General features: G+C 35.6%; 1 protein-coding gene across 1 annotated transcript in view; it reads right to left on the bottom strand.

Annotated features, from left to right (window-relative positions):
- Positions 1 to 21,969, bottom strand: part of LOC116493826 (transcription initiation factor TFIID subunit 4-like) — a 143,588-nt gene that overhangs the window by 110,241 nt on the left and 11,378 nt on the right. Inside the window, exons 3-8 of the mRNA XM_032195371.1 lie at positions 18,357 to 18,494; positions 16,916 to 17,143; positions 15,906 to 16,028; positions 15,286 to 15,375; positions 13,453 to 13,710; positions 3,236 to 3,341 (exon numbers count right to left, since the gene is read on the bottom strand). Of these exons, the coding sequence (XP_032051262.1) occupies positions 3,236 to 3,341; positions 13,453 to 13,710; positions 15,286 to 15,375; positions 15,906 to 16,028; positions 16,916 to 17,143; positions 18,357 to 18,494 (943 nt within the window). The remainder of the gene's footprint in view (positions 1 to 3,235; positions 3,342 to 13,452; positions 13,711 to 15,285; positions 15,376 to 15,905; positions 16,029 to 16,915; positions 17,144 to 18,356; positions 18,495 to 21,969) is intronic.

Consider the following 21,969-nt stretch of genomic DNA (forward strand, 5'->3'; position numbering starts at 1 on the left):
TGTGAAAGTAATTAAATCATATGTCTACTTCATCTCACCTTTTTCTTGTATATTGTTTAATTTTATTGAGAGTTAAAACACAAAGTATTTGAGACTGAGAAGTAGGTGAGAAGTTTTCCTTCATATCTGTGGATCTATTGCATAAAAATGGCATGGTATGAACCTTAGCAGAGATATGTTATTCTTCTTTCATGAATTCTGAAAAGCTAAACCACAACTATCTCAACAAATCCTTTTAATAACACTTCTTTGCTGAAACAAAAAAGTCTGAGCTTTGCATGAGCACGTTACTTTTTTCATTCTGAAGTCTTCATCACCCTTAGCATATGCTCTCAAAGCAAAACTAATTGAACAGTGTTTGTTCAGTTCTTCAATCTGCATAAATGCATTGTTGCGTGGACCCTCAACATTAGCAAATGCAAAACAGGATTTAGGCTCTAGGCCTGGGGAATAAAACTATTTTGTCATTGGAATATTAAAGGTCTCTGAGATGTCACAGCATTAGTTCATGGCCCAGTCAATTCTTTTATCTATTTCAGATCAACTAATTGAAACTGGTTTTTTTACTAAATCAATTGGAAGAAATAAAACGATAATAAAAGTCAGCAGATCTCTGCTTTCAACAATTAGCATTTAGGAAATTAAAAGTGTATTAGCCCTAAAAAATATTGCAATGTATCAAGTAAGGAAGCAGTGGCTCTCCTCCAGAATTTAAAATTATATTCCTTAACAGCCAATATCAATGTTTTCTTTTCCACAGATAACTTTTGACACCCCAAAAATATGGAGAGGGTAGAACAAAACAATAGTTAACCTCTCTGTCTCAGGAAAACCATATTTCTACACAGAATATTAAAAAAAAAAATCTCACTTTCTTTCACCCAATATATATTCTGAATATATATATTCTGCTCAAATGGATCTGGGAATGTAAATATAAGTTTGGGGATGACAAATGAGTTTTCTGGTTTAAAACAAAGTTCTGCATTATTAACGAGTTAGACCAAAAAAACCTGCTAAAATACCAAATTATACTACAAGACCGGGCATATTTTGAGAACTAGAATCACCTATGGGCCTATGTATTTCATGGGATTGGTAATGACATACAGAGTTTTTCACCACTGTGTCCTTGTTTCAAATTTCAAGTAGTATGATCCAGAGAAATAAGCCCAAATTTAGGAACTTTTAAGTTCCTAGTTCTGCACAGGTCAAATAGCTGCAATGAATCCGGCTAATTATTTTACCCTATGGCTCTATTCCTCCATCCACAAGATGTAGGAACAATTCACAGATTTATTATACTGATAACTGCTTTGATAAAGAAGCGTAAATTTTTCCTGAAATAACTATAAAGCTATTTCCCCTGGTACGGATGCTATTTATTAATATTAACGTTCTTCGAGTCTGTCAACTATCTACACTACTGTTTTTAAAGCATTCTAGTTTGTTCACATGGATAAATTAATACTAATGTAAAGAAGCATTATACTAGGACATTTGCTCCTATTTGAGAAGCAAAATGCAGCATTTTGTGGAAGTCAGCTCAATTTTGGTATAACAATCTTTGAAAAGACACACTCCACAAAATTGCACTACCATAATTTTCTATATAGATCACATCCTATTCCAGTATCTTAGCTCTTTCTACAGGAATAGAGAGGTCAATATAAAACATCATTACACTGGTGTTTACAGTAGGAAGTTTTAACAATGCATCACGATTGAAATGTACTGGTATCTGAGATAGGCACTTCTTAAAGCTGCAAACACGCAGCAGACTTTTCTCCAAACATGGGCTGCAAGATTCGTAGCTTTCACAATGGGACATTTTCTAGATTTCCATTCTGACTGTTTTGGGGGTATAATTAAATAAATGTAGCTTGTCAATAGGAATTAGCTCACCTGAAAGCAGGCCTGTGCATGAACTGGCCTTTATGAATTGTTGTCTTCCTTAAACCAAACTGCCAGTTAAGTACTGCCAGTACTTCATTGGCCAATCAATGGCCATCATGAATAAATCAGTGTTCTGAATCGACTGTTTAAAAGACAAGTGCCAATACCATGCAAATTCTTGTCATACTGCTGTCATTCACAACTGCAGACTGAAAAAGCACAGAAATTAAACTGATCATTGCCTTCACTCTCAGACATTGGTCAGAAGTGAAAGTTCATACTCGAAAACACTGAACACTCTCCCTGTAAATAAACAGGAAATAAGTGTCAGTGCTATCAAATACACCTTATATGAAAGTAAATTCATTTCTTTCTAACCTGGAAAAACAGCCTACGACAGGCTTACAGTGACAGCTTGGTCTCCATGTCCACTCAGCCTTTGGATTCTCTGAAGAGAACTGAACAAGTAGAGTATCAGCTGCTATTAAATGTGATCTTTGTTTTTTTGATGCTTTCTTTTCCCAAGAATGAAAAAGACAAAGCAATAAAGTAAAATAGGCAGCAATAGCTTTCATGTACATTTAAACTACTTTAATTCAATACTTGAAGATGATAAACTCTGTATTCCATTACAAACCCTCAATCGTCTAAGTGCCCACATCCAAAGAGATGATCTCTCGCAGAATCAAACCCCAAGGCTAACAGGTGGAAACAAACAAAAACCATATTTACTAAGGAAGTAAGAAGGGTTCAAAAATCCTCTTAAAAAGTGTGATGTATCAAACATTAATCCACCTGTGCACAAACCCATAAGAAAGTTGTGTATGATACCACACCTCCTGCTCCCCTGGCATGTCATGTTGCTGTAATCAGTCTCTGACCTCAGCACAGAGTAAACACACTGCCTGAAAAAAAACATGTGGGTTGAGAAATTTCTCTCAAACTCCTACCTCAACTTCTATAGCTGCAGAGACAATGACTATAATGTTCTGCTTCATGTGCATTGAGGTATTTTTTGTGTTTCAGGAAAAATTAATAATTTCTTTCTTGGCCCAGAGTTAGAGCACACAAGAGTCAAGTTTCTGACTTCTTTCAGAACTTTATAAGGAACTAAGCATATGTGAGTTTAGTTGTAATGTAGTTTCCAAACAGTTAACTATGTCAGTCTGAAATATGTCAAAACTGCATAGTGAAAACATGCACTCCTCAGCCAGTATGAAATAAAAAAGTGTCAAGCCTGCTAATGTCAGCACTGTAAGTTTTTCCCATGGTACTAGTTTGTAATTACAATGAAATTCATACAAAGGTAACAATCTCACTAAAACATTTAAACCCATACCTTGTGGTCTAATGGTCTGAGTTATTACCACTGGCATCCTAATCTGGGTAGTCTGGCAAGCAGGGTTTCGTTTCACAGTTTGAGCAGATGTTGACTGGATAATCTGCTATTATTAAAAAAAAGTATACTTACATTATACTCTTTATACACAAACACACACAACGTAAATACACTAATACCTCTAATTACTAATATAAGCATATGGATCTCTACAAGCACAACCAGCTAGTGACAAAAGTCATTTTCATGTAATGCATGTGGTTGTGTGTGTGTGTATATATACATATTTAGCTGTTATACTTTAAAAAAAATCAGATATCTGACACAAATGTCATATGTCACAACCGTCATCAAAAATATATTTCAAAGACGTGAGGTATATATTAAAGCTTAGACCTTTGTCTTCAGAAATTTTTTTTTCAGAAAGCATTTTTGCAGAAGAAAATGCTACAATAATTTGAGTGGTATATACCTACAGCCATTAGGTCTCTCACTATAAACCTATGCTTTTTAAAGAAAATATATACTAGAAGTAAATTCCAAAATATTATGGGTTCCAAGGTCAGAAATACACAAGAAGGAATGCAATGTTTTGTGGTGATCATACAGTATTTGTCTTTTAAATGTTAATTCGGTATTCTCATGTTTTCACTTACTACTAAAACAAATTCTGAGGTCCTTACTCAAAACTGAAACTGGGCCAGAAACTTAGAATTTGACTCACAAATTTAATTAAAAAGAAAAAACTCCAAGGGTCATTCCTAAGCAATAGCAAAATGTATGTTCATGAAATCAGGGACAAGTAGGCACAGATGTAAAGAACAGAAGATTCAGTAAGACATGAGGATGCTGCAAAGCTGGAAAAAAAAAAATCCTTCAATGAACTTTGAAAACAAAACACAGGCAAACAGCTGTAAATAAGATTACAACCACAACTCAAGTCAGAAAACCTCAGAAGTCACGTGCTCTTCACAGTCACAACTAGTGCCATAGCATAATGGTCCCATTTCTGAATTACAAGTCTCTGTCTTGCACCATTCAGTACTACCTCCTAGAAGACAATACACAACGCCATACACCACCATACGAAGCAAACGGGAAACACTGCACCTTTATTCATTGTTATTTTTACAAAGTATCTAAAACCATATTAATTAGCTGAACAGCGAAGACAAAATCTCTGACTTCAAAGTGTGCTATGGAGAAAAGGAAAGGAGAAATATACGCTTTGTTTTGTTTTCAAATGAGATGTAAAAGTAGAGAAGTAAGAAGTTGAGGAACAAATAGGAAAGTGTTCCATCAGCAGGAACCAGGGGTCCCCAGTCTGAAGGTGAAAACTACAATTAAGAGAACAGAGTAGTGAGGGAACAAGACCTTTAATATAGTCTGGAGAAAAAAAACAAATAGGAATATTTTGAAGTTAGGAAATTGCATTCTGCACAACCTAAAATATTAGAAATTGTGAGGTCATAATAAACCTGCAGATGGAGAAGTATTAGCAATAGCTACCTCGCAGAAAGTAAAAGGGGAAAAAAAAAAAAAAAAAAAAAGATTAAGGATTCAGCTTCAACTACAGACACTGAAGGAGAATAGATTATTTGGACTAAGCACAGAAATGGAACAAGTGGATATAAATTTATTTAGTCAAGACAGGCAGTGAGTAAATAGTAACACTCAGATGGGAAAGAATTAAGTAGGTACCACAGGAAAAACATATAGACGATAAGTGACAAAGAGGAAAAAAGTTGAATTTTACTCCATTTTCAAACACACAAAACAGTTTCCACGTACAAGTGTATTTTAGTAAGTAAGGAGACATAATAGCCCAAAAGTAAAAAAGGGCTATTGATACAGAAGAGGAGAACATTGTCACTTCCACAGTAATATATTGGATGAGTCTTCAGAGAATACTGAAGAAAAGCAGACATACCTTAACTGGCCAAAAGTCAGGCCTAAAAGGAATTATATGTGACCTGCAGACACAATCACCATCTGGTACTACAGTAATCTTCTGTCATTAAGCAGCAAGCAACTTCTAGAGTTCAGAATCAAATTGTTTCACCTGATTAATATTTTCATGTGAATACCCTAAAAAATCTGTCATTAACACCATTAAAGATAGGCTAATATTTAACCTTTTAAGATCACACAAATGATGGCAATGCTTTCTTTATTATTAAATACATTCAAAATACATTCAAAAAACGTTCTTTAACAAGTATCGTACTAGGACTTCAACATAAGTGCTGAAAATGTAGGCAATGACTGAGAAATAATCTTTTCCAAAGGGTGTAGATCAGAATCAGCATTTTAAATTCCATACTGAAACTGACCAGCAACAAGGAACAACTGCACCCAAACTCAGAGCAACGTTTTACAGTAACTCAGATTTCAGTTTCTATATGGTTTTAAGATACATTTCAACACAGAATGTGATCTTCAATTCTGGAATCAATAACGCAGTGAATATTAGCAATTTATTTGTGAAACACAATGTGCAACCTTCCTTCCAAACAAAGTACCTAGTAAAAACTAATGAATCAGGGGTAACTTACTCTATGTCACAATTTATAAACAAAGTAGCACTCTTCATCAATTAAATTGTTCAAATTGTTCTAATCCTCCTGCCTATTTTCCCCACAACACAAACATTTCTATTTTGTCCTAAATTTGGCCTGAAAATATAGGCAATGAACAAGATACTGGCAAGCCAGTCTGGGAGATGATTAACTTAACCAAAATTATGTTACATTTCTGACAGCCTAAAAACACGCACGATGAGCATACCCCCCATCTAATGTAACTCATTCATATACCAAATCTTGAATGACCAATTCGTTAAGGATTTCCTGAACCTGATTGATATAGAAGATACAGAAGTGGATGCTTTTTAATATGCTGAGGTTATCAGACACAATAGTTCAGCCTTAACAGAAGGAGAGTTCTTACTGCTTTCTGCAGTTACATAAAGGGAAGGTGTAGAGAAGACAGATCCAGGCTTTTCTGGATACACAATGGAAGGATGCAACACAACAGGCACAAGCTGGAATATGGGAATTTCCTCTCAATGTAAGAAAAAACAATTTACTATAAAGGTGGGCAAACACTGGAACTGGTTACCCAGAGAAGCTGTGGAAGTTCACCTTGAAGATGTTCACAACATGACTGGTTAAGGCCCTGGGCAACATTCTCTAATTGGACCTCCTGTGAGCAGAAGGTCAGACTAGACACCTCCCAAAGTCCTCTCCAACCTATGTATTCTACCCCTACTGCCAACATTATAATATTCATGATATTTTAAAAGTGCTGAATCTGAAAAGGTGGTAAGATGAAAAGAGTCTTCAGTTTACACAAACCGCTCATCATTCCATTTCCACTAAAAAGAAGGGAATTCAGTTTCATTATTACCACCACTGAAGACAGCAAGCGTAACAGTAGAACAGTAACAACAAAGGCACACAAAACACAGGTTTATTGTGGTTTAGCCATTGCCTAGAGTTGATAATAATCTTGGAAAATAGCAAAATTATCAAACAAAACTACAATTAAGACAGTGCCATGACAGCACAAGTACTGTCATAGATCAGCCTATTCCTCTTCAATCCATCAGTCAAAAGTTGAAGAATCATCTCAGTGGCTGTTGCACTTCAAAACTGTTCAAGGAACATATTAAAGCAAGAAAGTCATAGCATTGCTTCTTCTCCAATGGCAATATGGTAGAAGTTAACTTAATTCTTTTCTATAAAATAATATGTCTCTGGAAAATAACAAGCGCACTTCTCACAGTAAGTATTCTTTTATTTCACCATCCTACTCCACCCCTAACCATCACCACTCTGCTGCACTAATGAGGCTTGCTTTGATACATCAATTGTCTGCTCCTCCAAACAAGTTCCATCTCTCACTTCCTGAATGCTCAGACTACTACTCTGTCCGTTTCTCAGTTTTCACATCTGAAAAAGGGCTGTCTTCGTGATGGTGCTCGTACAAAACAAACAGATTTGTGGATGAAAAAAGGATATTTAATGGACATATTACTGATAACTAGAATATTAAAATGCTCACAGCTGAAACATCCATTTTTCATAAAGACCTTCTCAAAAAGCTTAGATTCAATAACTATATGACAATAAAATTATAGTGCTCTCTGGTCCTAATTTAAGCCAAAAGTGATGGTCATGACAGGTGTGAATCTTCTACCATATGTATTATTGCAGGACAAGGAATGCATTACAGATGTAAACACAGATAATTAACACAATACTCAAGAACACAGTAATTAAAAACACAAATGATTAACAGATTGAGAAAGGTTTCAGCGCATAAAATGGATTGAAACAGAAAGACTGATAACTTTTTACCTTTCTCATTCCTAAATGGCAGATATTAAATAAAAATGAACGCTACTATCTACAAATCATTAAAAGAAAAGAACCTTTACGACAACTAGATTAGAGTTCACTGCTAAAGGCTTCAAGGACAGGAATTTTGCAAGTCTCCCTGATCTAGATGCTCTTTTACAGATGCATAAAGTCACAATGGTATGTTTCCCCTTACCTGACAAGAGCTGGAAAATTAACCTAACTTGATTTACATAAAACATAATTTGCAACAGAAGCATCTGATCCGGAAGTTTAAGCATACCAAATATAGCAATAAAACCAGCAAAGGAAATAGATGTTTCTGCAAAGAATGGAACATAAAAATACATTTTCAAAATATATCTTATACTGAGTATTTTCTCTCTCAATTAAAAAAAAAAGTACTGTGGAGGGAAGAAATAAATATGCCACTTGTAAACGTACAGAATTCAGAATGGCCAAATGTCTGATATGACATTTATCTTCACTCATGAGTAAACACTTGCTAACTCACTTGTGGCTATGCCACTTGTGATTTATCAGTCTACTCAATCCTGAAGATAAATGTCATATCAAACCTCAGCTATCATGTAATCTGGCAGCATTAACTTCCAATGTTCATGCTTTTACAGACCTAAGTTCATATTTACCATTATTTAAACAAGATGCAATAGTAACAGAATTTTTCACCGATGCCTCAAAATTTGCATAAGCAATTACTGTTTTCCTCCCAAACAGAAAAACTTTTTCTACTTTTTAATGCAGTATATAAATTTTAATGTTAATATGGCAACAATATTGTTCCATTGTGTATATGCTTTCAAAGAAGCAATGAAGTAAATAAAAAATGGCTATTTTTTATCCAAATAGCCATTTTCTACTCTTCCACTAGAGATTTAAAAGACCAACATTGAACACTGCTATATAACATGATTCTTGTTCTGTCCCTTTATTTTACTTGCAAATTCCATTGTTCTATCTCACTTTCTAGGAGCCTCCAACTAGATCTGCACAATTTTTATACTACTTTACATAAACCAGCACTACAGGCTGGGAGATGAGTGGTTGGAAAGCTGCCCGGCAGAGAAGAACCTGGGAGTATTGGTGGATAGTTGGCTGAATATGAGCCAGCAGTGTGCTCAGGTGGCCGAGAAGGCCAACAGCATCCTGGCTTGCATAAGAAGCAGTGTGGTCAGCAGGGCTAGGGAAGTGATTGTCCCCCTGTACTCGGCTCTGGTGAGGCCGCACCTCGAGTAATGTGTTCAGTTTTGGGCCCCTCGCTACAAGAAGGACATCGAGGTGCTCGAGCGAGTCCAGAGAAGGGTGACGAAGCTGGTGAGGAGTCTGGAGAACAAGGCTTATGAGGAGCAGCTGAGGGAGCTGGGCTTGTTCAGTCTGGAGAAGAGAAGGCTCAGGGATGACCTTATCACACTCCACAGGTACCTTAAAGGAGGCTGTAGCGAGGTGGGGGTTGGTCTATTTTCCCACATGCCTGGCAACAGGACGAGGGGGAATGGGCTAAAGATGTGCCAGGGGAGGTTTAGGTTGGATATTAGGAAAAACTTCTTTACTGAAAGGGTTGTTAAGGCACTGGAAGGGGCTGCCCAGGGAAGTGGTTGAGCCACCATCCCTGGAGGTCTTTAAAAGACATTTAGATGTAGAGCTTAGGGATATGGTTTAGTGGAGGACTTGTTAGTATTAGGTCAGAGGTTGGACTTGGTGATCCTGGAGGTCTCTTCCAACCTAGATGATTCTGTGATTTTGTGATAATTAAATTTGTTTTAATTAAGATGAATCACTTTAAATTTCTTACTGTTTCTTTATCATTTAAATCTAGTAAGTGGCTTCAACCTCCAGGAGCACTTTCTTTTTATGATGCAGTGTCAACACAATATAAAAAATGCAAATCAATCTCTTTTACTCAACAATCTACTTACAACTTCAAAACTTTTAACAAATAAAAAACTCTGTTATTCATAGAAATGTTGTCTGCTCTAACACCCAGAATGAGACGGGTAATGACTGCATATATAAGGGTATATAGAGCTCCTGCCCACTAAGAATGACAATTTAGAGAAACTCTGAACATTGCATTTAGAATAATTATGAAAATCAATTGCTGGCTTATCTCATTAGTGTCTCATCAATGAAATATTAGCCCAAGATTCATCCACGTTTCCAGTGCTAATAGTAGTTAACCAGTACTAATAGCACTATCTAGCTCTTATATAACATAGCTTTGACATAGTTTAGAACAGGATGTATATTTTACAAAACAGATAAATCATCTCCTCTTGTATCTCTGTTAACACTAGATTTTAATGAAATTTCCTTTGTGTAATCTACATTGCATGCTGAACAGCACACAGAGAACTCCCAAGTTGCAAGAAACCTCACTGTAATGGGGTGATGTACCACCACATTAGAGCAGCCACAAGCCACATGAACAAGCTCTGTGTTCTGTTCTATGGGCAAAACTTGCGTATGATGGGAAACAAACTTGACTACAACTTAGCATCTCAGTACCTTACAGAGTTCTGGGTTTGCTGTATGTGTGCCAAATCTGGCTAGTGACAGCTCACACGTCTTAGCCCCATTGCTGAGTTCTACAGATATGCTGTCTTGTGCCTATTTCTACTCAAATGAACATCAAGGATGCTTTGTTTTTTAGGAATAACAACCAGTGAAGCCAATGTTGCTTTACCTTCAGAAAGCTCAATTGTGCCAAACTCCTTCTCATATACACTTCATATTGTTTTTCTGGAAATAATAAAATTGCTTAAATGTAATGAATGTTTTTCATTTGTATGTTTCAAAACAGCAGAATCTTACAATTATAAATCAGAATAACTTCTGAATGAGCTTTCCAAACGTGCTAAGAGAGGGGAGTACTGTGACCACTACTGAATGTAGAAGGGCAGACTTTAAAAAAGAACTGAATTTGCATAAGGCGATGTTTTTTAAAAATACCATTCTGACTACTGAAATTCAAAACACTATAAGATGAGATGCTCTGAAAGACTCAATATATGCAATGACAAAAATTAGTATCATGTCTTTCCTAAAGTGTTGTGAACTATCTCCTAGCACTGGCCCCTTTATAAAATCCCTTTTGACAGAAAAGTCAAACAAAATGAACAGTTAACTGATTTTTAACTTTTTTTTTTTTTTTTTTTTTTTTAAATAAAATGGACTACTGTAGCTGGCTGGTTTGAAAAGATCTAGATTCCAAAATAGGCTTGCCCTTCTGCAGCTGGACAGTTTGCATAGCCAGCTGGAACTCTCTCCAGTGAGCTTCAGGCTTGGAGAGTCTGGAGCTCAGCCAGTTTCCTCCATCAGTGCTGGCCACCCTTAGGCAAGCCAGCTGTAATCTTCCTCTTCCGGAAAAGTCCCAGGCAAGACTGCCAGCAGCTCTTTGCTGTGCTTTGATTTTGGGGAGCACAAAAAAGTATGAAGAGTGTGATCACTGTCACTACAAAAAAAAAAAAGCCAGTACTTAAAAACAATTACTAGAGTGCCATGGAATGCTGCTGGGTTGTCTGCTTGGCACGTGAGCTAATTGCTGTTGTGGTACATAGGATTTTTTATGCAATGACTCCTATTGTCTGATGCTACTTTTGTCTGTCTAGAACTAATCTGAGGGCCATTTAGAAGTGCTTGGTCAGTGCAATGTTTGGTTCTATTAATTCATGTATGTTATTGATATATTAAAAACAAATATGAAAAGCCAATGAATTTTCATTTCTTGTGTATTCACTTCTCTATAAAATATGTTCTAGACGTATTAAGCATAGTTTTGCTCTGCATTTGCTACCTTTAGAAAAAAAAGAGGTAATCTCATGTACCCAATAAGATGAAAATCCAGTCCTAGAACTATCTCCCTTTGTAGACAGAAAACTTCCTTTGCCAATCAGACCAATATCCTCAATTTTCTTTTAGGAGTTGTAGTTCCTTCATATTGCACAGGTATGTTGAATAAGATGACAGAGCAACTCTTCACATTACTAGTCTCCACTCACATTAATATCATAACTGCTTGCTTTGTGTATGCATCAGATTGTTAGAGAGAGAAACTAAACACACATGAATGTAAAGACCTGTCTCACATAAGTTTGGGTCTATCCCATTCAGAAAATATTCCACAAGAACTGCAAGCATAAACGAGACTCCTCGTGGACTTACTGATGTTTTCATTGCTCAACATCAGTGTTTCTCAAAATGGGGGTGTAACCTGTCTAGCAGTCACTGGAACGTTTAAAGTGGGTTGCAAAATGTTGGAAAAAGCAGTGCTACCTGACAGTACCTTAGCCCTAGGACTGTGACGTGAGAGCAGACTAGACATACTGGCCATGAATGATAATACCTGTAAGAAACCTGCTAGCTGCTGTCAGAAATTTGTTTTCCCCAGGACAGAGACTAATTTGTACACCTACTGCTTGCAATTACCATCAGTTCCTGCTCCCCTACCGTGAAGAACCAATGCCATTGCCAATTTCAGTCTTAAAAGATGTAGACAAATCATAGAAGTCACAACAAGTCTAAGAAACACCTTTCTAAATAATAAAACATTCCAGAAGGGGTGGGAAGAACACATTTCAGAAAAGAATTCACATGGCTGAACAAAAAGCAGTCAAGTTAAGGTGCAAAACATCCACATCTCATTTGTATTACAACCATCAAAGTTGTGGGTCTTAAAAAAAAAAGTCAAATGTTCTTACACCTTAAAACTGTGTTCACAAAAGGCTGGTAAAATTCTATTTATTTCATTTGTAATTTAGTTATTTAACAGCCAAAAAACGCAAGTTTCAAAAGACTAAGGCTAGTTTGTTTTCAAACTCTGTACTGCTAATTTTAAAATAAAGTACAATAAACATTCTCTCCCTGCACACCCTAGAAGCTATTTCTTTGGTATAGAATACAAATTCAAGAATAGATAGATCCCTGCAAGGTGTTACATTGTTATATATGCATCTCTGAATCTTGATAATATACATTTTTACCAATTTGATATACTTTTTGGAACCTGACAGTTTGATTTTGAAACCAAAGTCGAGTACTTTAATCATACATATACAGGAACTACAGACAAAGGAATTCTTACATCTTTGCTTAGAAGGATGTTAATGCCTCTATAAACTTAGTGCCTTGGTAAAAATTCTAAATGAGTTTTAATTACAACTGTACACACACACACACACCATCAGGATATATTCATCACCCTCTCAATGACTAAATGGCTGTACTGTTGCCGTATTGGTAACACGTCTGCAATTAATGAATCTAACCATGTAATACTCCAATATACAATAATGACACATTCCAGTAAATAAAATATGGCACTGTTTCTAAACAAAACATACTGCTACAGTACAGCTGTTCTACACAATTTTGTTATTATGTATAGAAGAGTTAAAATTAAGTAACTGATTTTAATGCAGACTAATCTAAACAAAGCAACATATCCAATAACATACTAAAAATTTTACTCTTGCCTGTAAGTTTTGAAAAGTTTTCCGTTCTACATCATTAATTAATTCACAATCCACTGTGATCACACAACAACCATATTTCAGGAAAAAAAGGCCAAGAGTATACAAAGCATTACTTAAAAATTTAAGATATGTTTATAAAGTTATCTAAATTAAGGGTTTGTCGCAAAGTTTGACCATGTATGTAAAGATCCATAAAATGAGGTGCTACTGCACAGTACAGAACATGATAAAAAAGAAAGCATTTCCCAAACAAGCTGGGGAAAAAAACAAAAAACAAACAAACAAGCAAAAAAAAACAAAAAAAAAACATTAAAAATTGCTATTCAGTCTGTTAAGAAATTCTCTTTCATACTATGGTACCTACCAGTTGAGAACTCTGATTTGACTGTACCACCTTAACCTGAGGAGGCTGCACTGTATTTGATACAGAGACTGTGCAAATGTTGTTTGGTTGCCTTATTCCTATTGTCTGCGTTGTGACAACAGAGGAAATACTTCCAGAGGCAGATTGAGGTATAACTTGTGATAGCTTGGTTTGTTGAAGTGACTGCTGAGACGGCTGTCCTTGCAAAACTGAATGTTGACTATTCAGTAAAGATTGTCTCAATGCAGGTAGACTTTTCTAAAAACAGAAGAAAGTTGATGAAATATCACGTTTACCGGGTTGACAAAAAAAAATCTTCTGAAATTTGCTGTAAACATAATTAAAAGAATGCAGTTTTCTGTCCAATTGTACAATCTGCCTAGTCATCAACAAGAAACAATACTGAACACATTTTATAAGAGCGCAAGTTCAGTTTCCATTTTTAGTAAGCTTTCAATTTGAATTTAGCAACCCTGCAGACTTTGACATGCCTTAATTCCATGGTAATGGTAAAATATATAACACTTCCATCCTCAAGTCTATCTAGAACTTGTAGCTTAGGTATTTGGAAGGGGGAAAGAAAGGGAAGGAAAGATAAGACAGAACAGCAGGAAAAGCCCACTGCCTGCTAGAAGAAATAAGCTGCACCAATTTGCTTCTCTTGACATGCCTCCAGTACCTAGAACAAGATGATTTAACTGTCGATGCCCTACAGCGATAGTTGTTTACTGTATTATTACTGATCTAATGTATTCTGACTGCATTAGAAAAGTGTACTATTGTATGCTTCATGTTCAGACCAGTTCAACCAAAAAATACAGTTCTAAAAGACTATACCGTACCTTCTGAATAAACTTTTTACTTTTTAAGTGGTAGCAGAGTTCTTTTGAAGTGCTCCCCCCCAGGCAGCTATAGAATGTAACAATGTTTAACTCAAGCTACAGTCTTTCTAAATTTCTAATATTTATTTAAAAAGTAATGTCTGTTGCCAAGAAAAGGACTTCAAAGCAAGGAAACAAGTTAAAACTTATCCTCATGCTAAAAGTGACTGAAGAGTAAGAGCAGGAATAAGCACAAATAAGGGTTAATGGTAACTTGAAAAAAAAAAAAAAAAAAAAACAGAAACAAGGGGAGAAAGTTCAGAAGAGTTGAACAGAGAGAAGAAACAGGGAATTTGCCCTAAACTGAGAATTCTTGGACTAGAAGAAAAATGCTTTTAAAACAATAGTTGTGGTTTTGTTGGGGCATAATTAAACATGCTTTGTATATATGCATATAATATTGCATATGGAAACTGTTTTAGGTAAAGTAGAAAAAACAGAAGTTATTTTACCCCTACATTTTCTACTTTAGGACCCAACAATCAATAAATCCATTTGGAATCCCTCTTCTAGATGACGAGAGTTCCAGATTACAGGCAGGATCAGCTCACCAATTATTTCAACAGCATTATCTGGTTCCATTTTTCATAATCACCATTACACATGCACTGGAAGGTATCAATGATTCAAATATAAATTACAATAAATATGGAAAAAAAAACTATTTAATTAGCTTAAGCGTTCTATAGAACGCGTAACTTTTCTAAATGAGTGTTGTACTTTACAAAAGACAGATCACAGAGAAGTAAATGCATTGTAACAGTAAAGTACAATTTTTACTGTACAATTTTTGAAGTTGTGCAGACTTCAGTAGAAACTGGTACCACAAAGTAAAAATTGAATAGTCTCACTTTAGATGGGTGAAGCTAATTCCACTTAAAAAGTGTATTTTAAAACTTGAAGTATTGACATTTGCATTGAAATAAACTAATTTGAACAATATTCACATTACCTTAAGGAAAGGTACAAGATATGGCTGGGGAGATGATTTCAGTTCTGATTGCAGGCGGCCTGTAAATTCTTCTGGATCAATCTTCGCATCCTTGGAGGAAAAAGAACAAACCATCAGTAATTCAGTTCAGTTGTTTGTTGTTTTTTTTTTTTTCCAGATAATAATGAGAACAAGCTCACACGTAAATATGGATGTACATATATACACATGTATTCACACACAAATAAATGTATATATTTATACTGTATATAGGTCTGTGTAGGCTGTTTCAGAAAAGACCATGGTTTGGAGGAAAAGAAACTCAATGTATCCTCAAGTAAAAATCCCATATTTTGTTGTATTTTTCAAAATATGACCACAGTATTATCCATCAAAGCAAGAGTGTTTTTGATGAAGGCACACTAAATACTTCGTTGCATTTCCCCTTTCAGAAACTATGAGACAACCTACATTAACAGTGTTTTTGAAAATATGTAACAAACAGGATATTTGCGTTTTGATGCAGCTCAACTTCTTTCCCTATCATTATACAGAAAATAAAAGCTAAGATCAAAACAATAGATTTCAGCAAATATAAATAACAAGTTTAAAGATAACTGACATTAGTATGAAGTATTTACCAACAAATCCTGAACCAGAGCTTTCACATTACGGGACGTTTCTGGAGAAGGTGAATTATGAGAAGCAAGTTTTATAAGAGTAGCTAAAAAGTTTTTGCATTTTTTCACATTTTCTTGCATTTCCTAAAAAATAAAAAAAGAAAAAGAAAAAGAAAACAGATCATACCCATGCAATTTTCCAATTATGATAGCTATATATTTTAATCACTATCAATAGAGAAAATTATTAAATTTTTCTAATTCAGGCAGGAGATATTTCACATACATCTGCAGCTATTTTGCTACTGCTAGTTACCTGACATTTTCTTCACTTCTGTATGTAACTGAACATCATACCTCATAATGACTAACAAAAGTCAATTAAAAAAATATATTTAATATCTTACAATCTGATTTGATAGAAACAACCATAAACGAGAGAACATAATGTAACAATTTGTTGGAGATGTATTCTCCTTTGAGATACAATGTAGTGTCCCCCAAGCTACTTAATTTGTTTAATTATTGATTCAATATGCTTTTGCACAAAGCAGCTACAGCAGTAAAATCAAATTATAAATAGTTTTCAAACATTATCATATCTAATGTTTTTGCATCAGCATAACAGCAGATGCTCTTATTTTTCAAGCTATTATTTTTATGTGCTGTAATTTGCTCTGAGAACCAGAAATGTAACATTTCAATGTAACCACAGTTTTGAGGCCCAGAAATATTATAATAATGATGTCCATAGGCTAAAGGCCTGATTGTTCTGTTTACAGAAATGGAATAGGTCTTTCACTATTGAAACATATGTGGTCAATTTTCCCCATCCTGCCATAAGTGTTCTCTCCTTTCAGAATCTGTATTCCATTTAGTTGAAATGGTTTCTTCTTTGTAAAGTATTTGTTCCATCACAGGGCACGCCCTGTGCACATGCAGGGCACTTGCATGAATGTTCCATTTCTGAACAGATCTAAGAAGTTCATAAAATATTAATAAAATCAAGTATCTAGTCTTTTAGTACTCACCTGTGATACAACTGTAGTTCCAGGTACAGGAGAGCTTGGTATTACTTGGGGCTGTGCTGGTACTTGTGCTGTTGTATGAGGTGGAAGTGGCAGCCGAGGCTGACCCTGCGTCTGTGCTGAAGCTTGAGTTTGTCCACCAGTAATTACTGCAGGTTGTTGAGATGCTGATGTTCCAGTTGCTACCGTGGTCTTGAATACATTTTGAGTACTTGTTGAAACTACTGATACCTATTAATATTTTATATTAAAAACCAGATCATTCTCTGAAGTATTAAACTCAACCATAAAATTCTTAAAAACTTGACCAAAAAAATCATTTCTTTCACATATGCATGTACTAACAAAATAAAACCATTAATTTTACTAATTAGAACTCCTTTATACCCTTTAACCATACCGAATAGAAGTCATCCTCATTTAAAGTTCGTTTTATTACAAAAATAAATGTACCACTAAAATGAGTTGCAATTATCCAGTTCTTTAAGGTGACCGTGCAGACATGACATCCGTAACGCAACTTTCTGCAAACTCGTGCCTTGATATAAACAAGACAATTGCTGAGGATCTGTTGTCATGTCATCGGGTTTACAATTATCTATACCCCAGTTACAGCTCAGATCCAGATTATACTAATGCACCAACACAGTTTCCCAACCTAATTTGAGCTCAGCAGCTGTATATATGCTTTCGCACAGTGCAAAGCCCTAACAAACAGAACTGTCTTGGATGTAGCTGGACCAAATGTAAAAACCCTGCTGCACACTTCTCAGCCTAAAGGCTAGAAAGGTTAGAAAGCTCAGTCTGAACAGAACACCACATACACAATCCAGTTGAGTTCTGACACTTGACTTGACTAAATATGCTACCCTTCCAAGTACCAAGAAGTCTCAAACAGACACACCAAATGAGACTGCAGAAAGTAGAGAGCTCAGCGAAGCAGCACAACTTGCTGAGCAGAAGCTATCAGGACCTTCTGATCCAACCCACCTACCTGCAGAGCTTTGCTCTGACTTCGGCACAGACACAGAACAAGCTGAGCCAGGTACCTGTACTGTGATGGGTGACACTGTGGATCCTGTGGCACTAGTGACCATGCAGAAGGAAATACTACAGCTCTTGGCAGGGGACAAACCCAGTCCAGCATGTCCACCACTAAAGCAAGGCTTACAAGCCCAGCTGATTGTTGTTTTTAAAGAAAAATATTAAAACTATACTACTAATTTTTGTCTGTTATCTAGAAAAAAAAAAAAAAACAAAATACAATCTAGGCTATCATTCAACACCTGCATAATACAGATGGACTATCCATTCATTATTCACTTCTATGTTTGTGATAAAAGCAAACATAGTAACATTTCTCATTAAAATTCACATTAGGAAAACCATACAACTATAAACATACTCCCCCCTATCTTCTGCTTTTTATATTCTTAGTACTTACTGTGGTATGTGAAAGAATAGAGCCTCCTGGCAGAGTTGCAGCAGACGTAGCACTAACAGGTGTCGCAGTTGATTGAACAACTTTGGCTTGCACTGGAAGTCCTAGGCGGACAGTAGATGTGGCTACAGAAGTTGGTTGCTAATAAAGGAAAAGTAAGAATTTTATTTTTTCCCCTCATTAGTAACTTGAGCTGCAAAGCTTTTTAATAATAGTGACTGCAAGAAGAATCAATATTTCTTTGTGAATTGACGGCATGGAATGCACGCTGTAATCAGAAAGCAACTGGAATGTTAAAGGCAGCTGAAGGAAAATAATTGGATTACAGCCTTTTACTCAGTAGCACACTGCAAGTCAAGAACACTACATTTGTTTTAAGCAGCAAACATATGGACTGTCTTTGTAATTTACCATAACTGTTGAGATTAGTATAGAGATTGCCCACCGTTATATAGAAGGACTAATTTGACAAGATTTAGGAAGAAAAAATGTCTTCAGAAAAGTTGTAATTTAACTAATACATCACACAGTAAAGTAATTCCAACAAAAGGGATCTGTTTGTTATTAAAACTGCAGACCCCATTGGTCTCAATTCTTATATTCTCTTATAACTGGCATTAACTGAGATTTGCATTGAAATAAATATTTTGAAAAGACACATTTGCTACGTGTTTAAAGAGATCATAACCAATCTTGTTTCTCGTTAGATAGCAAAATGTGAATAAAGAAAAATTATAAGTTATATGTCACTGTAGTTAGTACTTTTATAAAGAACAGCTTATTTTAAATTCTTACACTATTAAACCTACATAAAATACTTCTTCAAAGAATATCCAGTATACTTATGAGATCTCCAGAAGGAACAGAGGCCCAGGCAGGTATTTAAAGCCCCAAGCACTCCCTACCAATCAGGCCAGCAACATAATCTACTGGATAATAATCTTTTGTATTTGGGGAAAATAAATAAATAAACAAATCTACCTGACATCTGAACAAAGCTTTTTTTTTTTTTTTTTTTTTTTTTTTTTTGGTCTGGACAGCTTACAAGATTTATTTTTTATCTTGAGCTGAGGAGGTAGCCTAGAGGCAATATACAGCATCACTGTGAATAGGCAGAATTGTCTCTCTTTTGGGAAGAACTACTATAAACGCTTTTTCTGTTTTTAAATACCACAATTGTGTCTTCCGTACAATTTCTCAGTTATACAGAAGACCAATAGCTTCAATTTCCTTTAAACACTGGTCGAATGAAACTATATGTACCTGATGTATGCCTACATTTAAAAATATGAATACTGTATATCTTGTTCATTTGCTTATAATCAGTATTTCCAACCTAAGAATACACCATGCCTGTGCTGTCAGCCTTCTTCTTGTCAGTAACTGCTTCCAGAGTTGAGGATGTACAAAGAAAGCAGACAACCAGGCAACCTACAATCAGGCAGCTACTCAGTTCCACAAAAGATGTGTAAATACATACATAGCTCAAGCTGCTAGCTAGGGAATTTGTCTCAACTAATAAATGCCCACAATTCTTCATAGAAATATGCTTGCAGAAAAAAAAAAGAACTACGTATAAATAAAATATAAAATTTCAGTATCATAACAGTGTAGAACCCAGCTAAGTATGCAACACCTTCCATACAAAGTATTCCACTGTGACAGACCACAGAAGCAAGCTGTGAAACATGAGGACTAAACTGACCCTGTTTTAAAAGTCACTAGTGACAAATGCTGTTGATACAACTCATTAATAGATTTTGCTGCCATTACTGTACATTATGAAAATGCTGTACATTAAGAAAAAACCTTACTAACACATAACTACAAACAAAATAATGCAATGGTTTATTTATGTCATTCCAAAACTCAACAATGTTTAAAAGGTAAGAATGAAATGAGCGGATGAGAAACAGAAAAATTTTTTGAGGTTAGTTTCTTGTTAAGTATCATGGAAATGATCTTCAAATGACAACTGCAAGTTACCAGAAGACATTATAAAGATTCACAACACAAACACATCAACAAGAACTAGTAGAAAACCATGACTTAGAAGCTAACAGCTGTATTTTCTATGAAGAGAAAGCTGTAAATAGATCTCAAAAGAAATCTATCAAAAAGAAAACAGAAGTGATCAATGTCATAAAAAATATTGTAACCCAATGTATCAAGCTCCTTCAGGAACAGTATAAAAGCTTTTATATTATTTGAAGAACAACAGCTACAGTTTGGTATGTTAGTGATTAGATTCCAAAATTACTAACCAAAGCTTAGAAAGAAATGTATTTTCCAAATGTAGCTGTATCATTTTTGATTAGATGCATTGCATGTTTTTATGTTTCATAAAGATATGAAAGTAACATTTAAGGGGCTTTTCCAGGTTACTTGGAACTTAGCAGGCAGGAAACCAGGCCTGAATACTGTACTGAATACAGTACATACTCCACTACAAATCTCCACAGGGACATCTGAGAGCACTTAAGATAGCCTTGTGTATACAAGCTTAAGTTGGGTCTGTCCACACAAAGAGCTTAGATATTCTAAGCAGGGCACAGCATGGTGTTAATGTCGAAATAAAGTTTTCAAAATGGTCCAGCTTATGAGCAGCTTGGAGGGTAGATGTCCCAAGAATTCATTCTGTTGGCACAAGTCATGCAGAGTGCAAGTTACTCTGGTTTCAGGGTGCAGTAAGTCCCTTCCACAAAGGCAGTCAGTGCACACTATAATCACTCACAGAAGGAGCCAATGTGGAATTACTCTGTGTACTGTAAATTCACTCCTTAAATAGCTCTATCTTAACTTTCCTATTTGGACCTTCTCCCCAGAGCTCTGGACACATGGGTAGAAAGGCAAAGCTCAAGGCATAAACAGGAGCAAATCGCTTTGTACCTGCTGAGCACAAACAAGGTGCCACTATATTCAAAGTAATATATACAAGGCTGCATTTGAAAAAGCAGGCCACCTGAATATGGAATAAATACACCAAATCATCTGGGATTACTTACCACTGCCAAGGCAGGACTACACAATTGCATTGTGTATTCAGGTTTTTAAAATCAAGATAACTTAAACGGCCGTTGGTTTGTACTCTGATGTAAGTCAATCCTTAGACACAAGTTAGGTGTATTTTGTACCACAGTACCACCTACTGATGAACACTCAGGGTGCCACTCCATTAAGGAACAAGATCTCTGCATTACAAAGCAAGACAGCTTACTTTTGATGTTAAATACATTCTTCATGATCAAACTCATCAATAAACTTGTCCACTACCAACCATGAAAGGATGACAAAAAACACACCAATAGGTGCTATGCAAAACTCAACGTTAGTACAACTCAGGCCTTAAGATCAGATTGATTTGCAAACCTGAAATAAACGTGTCTTTTTGGTGGTGGTGTTTGGGTTTTTTTTAATCATCAGTCCAAAAGATTCCTTACAAAGGAAACAAGCCATGCTGACACTCAAGGTCCTGATGCCTCAAACAATAAAAGATAGTGTTTTAACAAAGAAAAAGTGAAGGAAGGATTGCAGATGCTGGCAGAAACATAGGGTAAAGATCAAATGTGGTAGTTCAGAATAATTTATACAGCTTTTCTTATAGGTATGCCTGGTA

This window comes from Aythya fuligula, chromosome 12, assembly GCF_009819795.1.
Source record: "Aythya fuligula isolate bAytFul2 chromosome 12, bAytFul2.pri, whole genome shotgun sequence".
Taxonomy (NCBI): Eukaryota; Metazoa; Chordata; class Aves; order Anseriformes; family Anatidae; genus Aythya; species Aythya fuligula.